The sequence below is a fragment of the Ranitomeya variabilis genome, chromosome 1 (assembly GCF_051348905.1).
Source record: "Ranitomeya variabilis isolate aRanVar5 chromosome 1, aRanVar5.hap1, whole genome shotgun sequence".
Classification (NCBI taxonomy): domain Eukaryota; kingdom Metazoa; phylum Chordata; class Amphibia; order Anura; family Dendrobatidae; genus Ranitomeya; species Ranitomeya variabilis.
Window position 1 is genome coordinate 943,046,476 of NC_135232.1, and position 12,028 is coordinate 943,058,503.

The 12,028-nt window shown below is 45.8% G+C and overlaps 1 protein-coding gene across 3 annotated transcripts in view; it reads left to right on the forward strand.

The window, feature by feature from the left end:
* Window positions 1-12,028, forward strand: part of NAA15 (N-alpha-acetyltransferase 15, NatA auxiliary subunit) — a 95,189-nt gene that overhangs the window by 48,726 nt on the left and 34,435 nt on the right. For all 3 annotated transcript variants that reach the window (XR_013219872.1, XM_077279191.1, XM_077279192.1), the window contains exon 10: window positions 9,874-9,946. Coding sequence is in view for 2 of the 3 variants with exons in the window: in XM_077279191.1 (XP_077135306.1) it covers window positions 9,874-9,946 (73 nt within the window). In the remaining variant the exon portion in view is untranslated. The remainder of the gene's footprint in view (window positions 1-9,873; window positions 9,947-12,028) is intronic.

A 12,028-nucleotide genomic window follows, 5' to 3' on the forward strand; every position in this document is an offset into this window, starting at 1 on the left:
AGTGCTTTAACTCTCCCTGCATTAATAATGCCACTCTTAGAAATTTCTGGTAGTCTGGGTGTATGGGCACATGGTAGTATGCGTCCTTTAGATCGATAAGTCATAAAACAAGACGGATAAAGCGTTCTCACACATGTCTTTATTGTTTCCATCTTGAAACTCTATCACTAGGTACTGATTAAATTTTTTTCGATTTATTAACATCCTGTAATTTCCATCCGGTTTCATCCGAAGAAACAGAGGAGAGTAGAATCCCATGCCTCTCTCCTGGCTTGGGACCTCCTGTAGGACATTCTTTGCTAAAAGCATTTGTATCTCCTTTTGAAGGCTGAGCTGCTCGGCTTCTGCTTTCCTTTGCGGTGTCATGACAAAGTGACGAGACGGCATTGTATGAAAAATTAGTTTTAGCCCCATTTTTATTATATTTAGGGTCCATAGGCTCCCTGATATTCTTTCCCAGGCTGGAAGAAAGTGTGCCAGTCTTCCTCCCACCTGGGGACCACCTTCATTGGGGTTGTTTCTTGGTGTCAGGCTTGTTGACCAAGTAGCCTTTTCCCTTAAATTTTTTATCGTCCCATCCTTTCTGATTTTTTGGGGGCCTTCTACGCATGAGTTTCCTGTTCCGAAAGGGCCGTTTATATAATTGGTTAGGGAACCCCGGGAAGGCTTTCTTCTTGTCCCCCGCTTTCTCCAGGATATCATCTAAGGTAGGGCCGAATAGAAATTCCCCCTCACAGGGTATGGAACATAATTTGGACTTTGTTTGTAGGTCCCCCGGCCAGCATTTGAGCCATAAAGCCCTTCTAGCTGCATTTGAAAAAGAAGCGGCTCTTGCCGCCAGTCTTGCAGAGTCTATAGATGCGTCCGCTAGGAACGCCGCTGCTCCTTTCATTATTGAAATTGAAAAAGAGATTGAATCTAGTACTGATTTTCTCGGGGATCTATCTTTTAGTTGTGACTGTAGATGGTCCAACCACACCATTAATGCTCTGGCGGTACATGTGGCGGCTATAGCCGGTTTTAGTCCCCCCCCCCCCCCCGCGGCTTCCCAAGAACCTTTTAGAAATACCTCAGCCTTCTTATCCATAGGGTCCTTTAGGGTCCCCATATCTTCAAAAGGTAAAGCAAATTTTTTTGACACTTTTTCTATAGGGACGTCTAGTTTTGGTGCTTTACTCCAGGAAGAACAGGCTGGGACGTCAAAAGGATATTTCCTTTTCGGGGTTAAGAGGACTTTTTTTGTCTGGTCTTTTTCCATTCTTTTTTTATTAGGGCATGTATTTTATCATTTATTGTAAACGCTCTACGTTTCCTTTGTTCCAGACCGCTAAACATAAAGTCTTGTGCAGTTTTTTTTTATTTAGTCTCTACTAGTCCCTTGGTAGTTCTTACCGCTTTTACCAAAGCATCTGTCTCCTCAATGGAAAAGCAATTGCTACCCCCCTCCGAGGAAGAAGAGTATGATGGAGAGGACAGTGAACTGTCTGAATTAGAGGAATCACTATCTTCTTCACTAAAACTTGGCTCCGGGGACCTATGCTTGGATCTACGCTTCTTTAATCCTTTGGCACTTTTTAACGCATCCTCTACCTGGGATTTAATTAATTGTTTTAAGTCGGATGCGAATCTTGGGGACTCTTCGGAAATGGTATTTTCTATGCATATGGCACAGAGTTTCTTAACCCATGTAGTGGGCAGTTCTACGGAGCAGATCAGGCATACTCTGTGCCTGGTTTTCGCTGTACATTTCTTCCTCTAAGAAAAACACAATAAAACCCCTTTTAGAAACTGAGCATTCACGAAGATCACTTACCCTCCTAATTTAAGGGGGATACCGGTTCTGGCATAGGAGTAGCTTCCTCGACTTGAACCGTTACTGGTCTGCTGGATCCACCCGAGCCTCTGCTACGTTGAGAGTCCCGAACTGCGACGCTGGGAAGAAGCATCGTGCTGTCGCTGCTGCTGGCGATGGTGCTGCTGAGGTTGGCGCTTTTTTGGCGGGGACTGTAGAATTTCTTCTGCCAGTTGCTCTACCTCGCTCGTGGTGAGACCTTCCTGAGCAACGGCCATCTGTTTTCTGCCCTCTTTATATGTATAAGCGGTGCAGCGCACCGCTGGGCTCTTTACCCAGAGATACCGTGCGCCTCTCCGGAAGTGACCCCCTGCGCCGAGCATTCTGGGACTACCAGAATGCTTTGTGCCCGGTACGCGCATGCGCGCGCATTCTGCCGCCATGTTGCTCCAGGAGGGAGCGCGGCCGTTCCGCGATCCCCCGGCTCCTGATCAACCACGTCGGAGGAGACGCCAGCTCCAGCCCTAGGGTCCCAAGCGCCCGCCGGCGCCAGCGGAGGGAACCCCCGGACGAGCATTCCGGCTGCATAACCGGCGGTAAGGCACCGCCGTCACCTATTACCGGCTGCTAGTTTCTTATGGGGGAGAAGCAGACTGGATCTTTCTTCACTGCTTCTCCCCCGCTCACGTACAAGGCCCGCTGACCCTGGGAATACCCATCGTCACGAAGCAGGGTCCCCCGGCTGCCAATAACCGCACAGATGGACCCCCGGCATCCCACGACGATAATGCTGCAGGTTCCCCGTCAGGGACAGGAAACCGAACTGATGTGGGAGAGAGGTACCGCCTTTTTCTCTGACGCCCACGACTGCACCACGGAGAGAGGGGATCCGCCCACCAAGGACAGGAAACCTACAGATAAAAAGGCGGTACCTCTCCTGCATCAGTTGGTTTCCTGTCCTTGATGGGAGACCTACAGATTCACCTCCGTCAGAGGAAAGCAGATACTTCGTGGGAATTCCGGGGCCAATCGGCCGATCCAGGCAGCGGGGGCCCCCCTGCCTCGGCCAGATGTGGTGACCCGAAGCGCCACCGCTAGGGGCTAGTGGGCCTTTTAGGGTGCGCGGGGAGAGGTGGCAGGACGGCCGCCTCTCTAGGTAAGACTCGCCAGCAGCAGCCATGTCCAGGGGGGTCCCTCTATGGACAGGAACCGATGTCTTGCTCCCTGGCGTCAGGCTGCAGCTCCCGGGAGTTCCGAGGAGTCAGCTTGCGGGGGTGCGCAGCGCCATATTGCCCCCGTCTGCACACGCGCGCTGCGATCCCTGCCCTGTGCGCACCCCGCCCTGTGCGCACAGCCTCTGGCGATGCGAACTGTGCAGGCGCGGGATTTCGGGCGCGGAGTTTGACTGCGCATGCGCAAAGAGAAAAAAAAATGGCGCCTTCCACCGCTATTTTTAGCGAGCACCTGGGGGGAAGGAACGCTTCCAAATGGAGACCAGCCAGTGTTCACCATTGAGCGATGGGGAGCAAGTATCCCCCATACCCAGGGCATCTCCACGGCCGCCGCCACAGCAGCAGCAGAAGCGGGAAACCCAGAAAGGCCACCAGGACTCTACCAGGAAAGGGCGTTCTGGATCACTGCGTAGCAAAGGGTCCAGCGTGGCGTGCGGCTCAAGGGATAAATCGACAACAAACATGGATCGTTCCCAACCGGGGAAGAAAAGTGCAAGTAAAACCAAACATAACATATGATCTTCCATCTTCATGGGAAAAAAGACTGTGCAGTATCTGTATTCAGCAGACAGTGTCAGAAGGCCTCCCCGGGTTCGCAGCAGACCTCAAAAATCTGATTAAAGTCCAGGTAGAAGAGACCTTTAAATCCCTAAAAGGAGGAAAAAAGCGAAGGAAGACTAAGCATAGATCTCCGTCTCCTGAATCTGGTGATTCAGGGGAAGATATGGATTCAAACACATCCAATTCTTCCTCCTCATCATCCTCGTCATCATCATCATCCTCTTCCTCGGGGGGCCGTAGTTGCTTTCCCATTGAAGAAACTGACAGCCTGGTTAAGGCCGTTGGGAACACTATGGGGCTGGCAGACTCTCACCCAAAAAGATCCGTACAAGATATAATGTTCGGGGGGCTTGACCAAAAAAAGAGAAGGGCCTTTCCCCTTAATGAAAAAATCCAGGCTTTGATTAAGAAAGAATGGAAAAAGCCTATAAGGAAGTCACTACTCACTCCGAAAAGGAAGTATCCGTTTGATGATCAATCCTGTTCCTTCTGGGATAAGGCGCCCAAACTGGATGTGGCAATTGCTAAGGCATCAAAAAAATATGCCCTTCCGTTTGAGGACATGGGGGTCTTGAAAGACCCAATGGACAAGAAGGCAGATGGCTTCCTCAGAGGTTCATGGGAAGCGGCTGGTGGAGGCCTCAAACCGGCAGTCGCTGCCGCATGTACATCTCGCTCCCTGATGGTATGGTTAGACCAATTAGAAAGCCAGCTCAAAGACAGATCATCCTGAGATTCAATCTTAAAAATGTTACCTGTTATGCGTGGAGCTGCCGCCTTCTTGGCTGACGCCTCTGCGGATTCAATCAAACTATCTGCCAGATCAGCAGTGTTTTCTAATGCCGCAAGGCGGGCCCTCTGGCTGAAATGCTGGCCAGGAGACCTCCAGACGAAGTCTAAATTGTGTACCATCCCCTGTGAAGGAGAGTTCCTTTTCGGGCCCACTCTAGATGATATACTGGAGAAAGCGGGAGATAAAAAGAAGTAATTTCCCTCCCTGAGTTTCCCTTCATATAGAAGGCCCTTTCGGAGCAAGAGGTTCTTCCGAAGGAAGCCGGGAAAAAACCAGGATAGGTGGGAGGACAGGCGAAACAAAAATAAGGGTTTCATATTCAACAAAAACCCTAACGACAACAAAAAACCCGCACAATGAATGCTTGCCCCAGGTGGGGGGGAGACTGGCCCTCTTCCTCTGAGCCTGGGAGAAAATTACCAGCAGTCCTTGGGTTTTGAACATAATAAGATCCGGACTGAAATTAAAATTCCAAAAGCCCCCTCATCCCTCGTTCATGACAACGTCGCTAAAATCTTCGGAGGAAGAGCAACTAGCACTAGAAAAAGGTCATGGGACTGGTAAACAAAGGGGTTCTCATGGAAGTTCCCCCACAAGAAAGAGGTCAAGGGTATTACTCCCCTCTGTTCCTGAGGAAGAAGCCGGACGGTTCCTTCAGGACTATTATAAATCTGAAGGGTCTAAACAAATTCCTAGAAATCCAGCCATTCAAAATGGAAACAATAAAAACCTCGATAAAAATGTTGTTTCCACTGTGTTTTATGGTAGTCCTGGATCTAAGGGATGCCTACTATCACGTCCCTGTCCACAAAGATCATCAGAAATTCCTCAGAATAGCAGTCCACATAAGGGGGGTGATATACCATTTTCAATTCTTGGCCCTACCCTTCGGGCTGGCTATAGCCCCACGGGACTTCACGAAATTAGTTGCAGAGGTAATGGCTCACCTGAGGGAGCAAGATACCTTGATAGTGCCGTACCTCGACGATTTGTTGATAATAGGTTCCTCTCCACAACATTGCGAGGAACAGCTGAAAACAATCAGACATTAACTGGAAAAACTGGGCTGGTTAGTGAACTTAAAAAAAAATCCAGGTTGTTACCATGCCAGATCGAGGAGTACCTGGGTCTCACTCTGGACTCTATAAATCAAGTATGCCGTCTTCCAGAGGAAAAAATTCAAAACATCATAAGTCTGGTATCCAGAAGACGAGACAACCCCGCCATAACCCTGCGCCAAGCAATGTCCCTCCTGGGATCCATGACGGCCTGCTTCCCGGCAATCCAATGGGCTCAATTACACTCAAGGGAGCTTCAATGGCAGATCTTGTCAGAAGAAGTCTCTCTAAAAGGAAATTTAGAAGGTCGGCTAAATTTATCTCCAAACACGATTCAGTCACTAGATTGGTGGACCTCTCAAGACAATCTTGCTCAAGGAGTCCCGTGGGTAACTCCAGTATCTCAGATAGTAACAACAGACGTGAGTCCCAGCGGGTGGGGGGCTCACCTGAACGACCTGCTAGCCCAGGGGGCTTGGCCTCCATATTTGAGAAAAGTGTCCTCCAATATGAAGGATCTTCTGGCGGTAAAATTTGCACTATTAGAGTTCCTGGGGCCCCTCCGATCTCACCATGTCAGAGTTATGTCGGACAACAAAGTGGTGATAGCATATCTAAACCACCAAGGGGGTACCCGTTCTCGGAGTCTGATGGAGATAACCAGATCAATCTTCCACATAGCCGAAACCAACCTTCAATCCCTATCAGGCCTGCATATAAAGGGGGTGGACAACTACAGGGCAGATTACCTAAGTCGCACTCGCTTAAAACAAGGGGAATGGGAGCTGAATCAGTCAGTATTCGCTCAGATCTTGTTAAAATGGGGCACACCAAACATAGACCTCTTCGCAAACCATCTAAACAAAAAAGTGAACTCCTTTTGCTCAATAACGCCGTTGAGGAACCCTGTTTCCCTAGATGCGTTCCTGATATCCTGGAACCATCCACTAGCATATGCTTTTCCCCCTATTGCTCTGATTCCAGCGGTGCTGAGGAAAATTCGTGAGGACGGGGCTCACATAATCCTGATAGCTCCGTTCTGGCCGAAGAGGCCTTGGTTTTCTTGGATGATGAGAATGTCCGTCTCCGATCCATGGGTACTGCCGGATCTCCCGAACCTTCTCTCCCAGAGCCCAGTTCATCATCCACAGGTGGCAAGTTTGCACTTGACAGCTTGGCATTTGAAAGGGAGTTACTACAAAGCAGGGGGTTTTCCCCAGGGCTGGTATCTACACTGCTACAAAGTAGAAAACCCATCACAACCAGACAATACGGGAAAGTATGGAAAAAATTCCTTTCATCTTCAGGTGCCAAAATGGGGGAGGACGTCCCCCTGAAAGCCATTCTTGAATTTCTGCAGAATGGATTAGAGTTGGGTTTGGCCACAAGCACCTTGAAAGTCCATGTAGCGGCTTTAGGGGCTTTATTCAACTATGATTTAGCTGGAAATCGATGGATATCTAGATTCATCAGAGCAGCCGGTAGATTAAGGCCTCTACCCGTGAAATCTATCCCTCAGTGGGATTTAAATTTAGTTCTCAGGGCATTATCTAAACCTCCCTTTGAACCCTTAGCGGATGCTTCAATTAAAATTTTATCCCTTAAGACTTCCTTGCTCGTCGCGCTCACTTCCGCACGTAGGGTCAGTGATAGCCAGGCCTTATCCGCCAACCCCCCTTTCACGCAAATCCTGGATGATAGGGTCATCCTAAAAACTGACCCGGCATATCTCCCAAAAGTGGCATCCCGTTTTCATAGGACACAAGAAATATCCCTGCCCTCCTTCTGTCCTAACCCCAAAAACAAGGAGGAGGAGGCATTACATACATTAGATGTGAGGAGATGCCTGATGCATTATATAGAAGCCACTAGGGAGAGTAGGGAGGATTCCTCTCTCTTTGTATGTTTCCAGGGTCCCCGGAAGGGGAAGAAAGCATCTAAGAGCACCCTGGCGAGATGGATTACAGAAGCCATCAGCCTGTCATACTCATCGAGTGGCGTACCCGTCCCGGGAAATATCAAGGCGGTGGCAACCTCTTGGGCGGAGAAGGCCGGAGCTACAATTGAGCAGATATGTAAAGCTGCTACCTGGTCTTCACCGTCCACCTTCTATAGGCACTATAGATTGGACCTTATCTCCTCTTCAGACCTTCCCTTCGGTAAAAGGGTTCTGGAAGCGGTGGTCCCTCCCTAATGTACAAATCTCTGCAATTCTCTCCGTGGTGCCGTCGTGGGCGTCAGAGAAAAATATAGTTCTTACCGATAACTGTATTTCTCTGAGTCCACGACGGCACCCGTACATTCCCTCCCTTCACTTCTTGGGTGTGCACGTTATTATAGTGCCTTATGCTGATAGTGTAAATAGTCACGCGGTATCTCAAATTAAGTCGTTAAGTAATGTTTAAAACAAGTCTCTGTTCATAGTCTCCCATCGTTCTCTAGTAAACAAACTGATGCAGGAGAGTGGTACCGCCTTTTTATCTGTAGGTTTCCTGTCCTTGGTGGGCGGATCCCCTCTCTCCGTGGTGCCGTCGTGGGCTCAGAGAAATACCGTTATCGGTAAGTACTATATTTTTCACCTGTAGGTTTCCTGTCCCTGAGGGCGGATCCCTCTCTCTCCGTGGTGCCGTCATGGGGTAAGAGAAAAAATTTGCTCTCTTATGGACCGCCCCAGGAAAGGAAGACCAAAATTATCTTAATCAAAGTTACTAGCCTCAGAAATTGCAAATGGACAGCACCTCAAACAGCCCTCATAAATGATGTACAGTCGTGAAGTAGCGAATACATCTCAACAGCAACTGTCCAGAAAAAACTTTAAAAAGTAGGTCACTACGGTCGGATTACTGCAAATAAGCCACTACTAAGGACCTCAAAGATGAACAGACTTTGTTTGGGCCAAGAAACACAATAATTAGACATCAGATCAGTGAAAATCTGTATTGTGGTCCAAGTAGTCAAAATTTTAGATTTTTGTTACTAACCGCCCTGTCTTTGTGAGGCACAGAAAAGGTGAGCAGATGGTTTCTACATGTGTGGCACCCACTGTGAAACATTAATGTGTGGGGGTGCTTTGCTGGTGACACTGTTGGTGATTTATTACAAATTCAAGGTACATTTACTCAGCATGGCTACCAAATCATTCTGCAATGACATGACAACCCAAAGAGAAGAGATAGAAAACTTGGACCCACTATCACCTGACGTCAACCTAACTGACCTGGTTTGAGATGCATTAGACCGCAGAGTGAAAGTGTATGACAATAATAAGGAGGATGGATATATATATGTATGTACCTGGACCCGTAGAAGTGCTAATCGCACGAAACGGCCGTCGTCCCTCTGCACTCCCCGTACCCTCCGCACTTTCCAAGATGTGTTTGCATTAATCTGCACATGGATTAAACACTTTGGATCAGCAAACTGGTGAGTGCCGCTATTTTCTATGAACTAACTTTGTGAAATGTCGTATTGCAACACTTGAGTTATAGCTGAGCACCATAAATCCAGTTGCTCCACACTGACTGCACTCACATGGAAAGATGTGATTGAAAGTTTTCGTGCTGTGATTCATGCGGACCTAGTGCCATTCCCCTTCTGAAGACTATATATATGTATGCATGTATGTATGTGTGTTCGTGTGTACAGTATGTATATATATATATGTGTGTGTGTGTGTGTATATACATACATACATACATACATACATACATACATACATATTACTTTAAAAAAAAAAGGGGCGTGTGTCGTCATTATGGAGAAGGAAAAGGGTAAGAATTAAGTAGGAGATGAATTGTCCCCCCTGCATTTGGAGAATTTTTGGTCACTGGACCGTAGCATAGGGTTTTTGGCAATATAGTGTAGTGGTGGGTTTCTGTATTAAGACTAACAGTCATATGAGCCAAAATTGGTTTTTACTGAGATCAGTACTCATGTGACTTTACCCTCCATTTTTCTTCCTTCTTTCCATAATGTGACACCTTGCATGTATTTTTGGTGCACCTGTACCCAATACTTTAAGCACTCTATAGTACTTTATTATCTATTAATATTTGTATTTTGTTGTAATTTTAGTGGTGTATTTAATAAACTTTAGTTTTTATCAAATTTTTTTTTTAGCTTGTTTATACTTCATTCTTGTGAGGTTGTTATACATATTACTTTGTGGTTTTGCTTCCGTGAGTCTGAAACTACAATGTTAACATTCAATAAGAACAAGGGAAATTGTGGCATGAACAGGTGTGTCCAAAACTATGACTAATATTGTATGTGTGTATATAATGTGTGTGTGTGTACACACGCATACATTAGAGAAAACAAAATCTCTCTTTAAATAAAAAGTAGCGAGTCGCGTAACAGATTTTTGTCTTATTTTTTTTCCTTATGTACTTCTTGAGTACTGCGCTTATCTAGTAATTCTTTCATACTGTTCCTTAGGTGGAGATTATTGAAGATCTTGTAGTGGGTTATGATACATCATTAAAAAGTTGCCGGTTGTTTAACATAAATGGTTTGTATGTTTTATGTAATTTCTTTCATATGTATGTGCGCAATGTATATGTAGGATTGTCTACATTTATCCATTCTGCAGGCGGCCAGCCTCCTGATCTGTCAGGCCGCTAGAGCGAGATTGATTGGACCTATTTTGATAAGATGCACCACTTTTTTGTTTTACTTCGAAACGTGCCTCATAAAAAAACATTTTGAAGGGGTGAAAAAGAGCACTTCACTGGATAAAGGAGCTGAAAGGGTTAGGCTATGTACACACGTTTCGGATTTTTCGCGTTTTTCTGCTCCAAAAATGCTTACATTAAGCATCCCATCAATTTTAATGAATTCCGCAATTTTTGTGCCCATGTTGCGTTTATTTTCCGCTAAAAAAAGCGCATCGCTGAAAAAAACGCAGCATGTTCATTAATTTTGCGGATTTTTCGTGGATTTGCCGCTATATTATTGCATTGGGAACCTCCGGAAAAATCTGCAAAAAAAGCGAGCTGATTTCCTGCGAAAGTAGTCTGGATTTGCTCAGGAAAATTTTGCCAACTTTCCTGAACGTGTGCACACAGCCTAAATGTCACAAACTTTGGCCTTGAGTTGATGTTTGCATTGCACTATCTTTGTGGTTTGTGTTTTTTGGTTTTTTTTTACCATAGATCAGGTATGTGGTGCAGATCGTGGTTCTGCAGGATTAGGATTGAGGGGCCGATACATTAAGACTAGCACACGCCAGTCTTATTGAACGCTTGCTGGAACACGAAACTCCAAATTAATTGAGGCACAGGCAACTTAGATAATTTGGCTCATCTTCTCAGTAGTGTGCGCCTCGCCAGAAATGTTACCCCAGCCACTGACTGGAGTAGCATTTCTGGTGCAGAAAATGCCAACACTCCTAAGGTATTTCAATGGTGGGTGTGGCCATTTATTGACTCCTCCCATTTTGGCGGCTTTATACTAGAGTTACAAACTGTCAAAATTTGCCAAATTTTTGTGCAGCTACAATTTGGGGAAAAAAAATTATGACTTTTCAAAGTGTTTCATGAGATTTCAGGATAAAACACAGATTTGCCCCCATAGTCCCTACAAAAATGGCAACTCTGCTATAGTTACAATAAAAAAGACATTTTCAGGAAGAGTTTTCCCATTTTTATGTGCTGGTAAATAGTTAAGGGTAAATTCTAGTAGTTTTACGGCATTTCTCTATGACTGCGTGTGTCCCAACTCCTTGTGGATGGTTGGTCAAAGCTTTTAAGAACGTGTACTTATTGAATTTTGATTGTTTTTTTTAATTCAAATAAATTTTTATTAAGAACAACAAGATAAATGACTTGCAACATTCTTATTTTTAATACAAATCTTACCCCCCACCCCTCAAACCGTCCCCTTTAACCCCACCTCCCCCCCTCCCATCCCATTAAAGCAGCTCATCTTGTTTATTTCTTTCATCATAAAACCAATATAATATCTAATCCTTTAATCAGTAATATAAGCCACAATTTACATTACTATCAATTAGAACCGTTAATTACCTTTTCCACTATAATACCTCTATCCCATAGCAATCCACGGAGAGCACATTTTATTGAACGTCTCAATTTTCCCTCTTTTTTTATAAAATCCCTTTTCCAGTGTCAGACCCTGTTTCACATACTGGAGGAATTCTCCTCTTGACGGTGGTTCCTCCCTAATCCAATTTCGAGCAATAACCTTCCTAGCCATGTATAACAGTCTGGCAATAGCTATCTTAAAATGATTATCCATTCCAATTTCATCTATACATCCCAACAAACACACAACTGGATCCCTAGGTACCTTACACCCATACGCACCTTCCATACGGCTCAAGACTACCACCCAAAAGGCGGCCAGTCTCGGATACGTCCACATCATATGAGATATATCAGCATCCACCGTTTTACATCTCAGGCATTCTGAGTCGTCCCGCAGACCAGCCTTATAAAGCACCATCGGTGACTTATAAACCCTATGTATCACATAGAGCTGTGACATTCTATACGGCTCACTCAGTGACAGTCGTGGCACCCATTCTAGCACCGACTCCCAAGTCTCATTCTCCAATGGACCTAGATCTCTC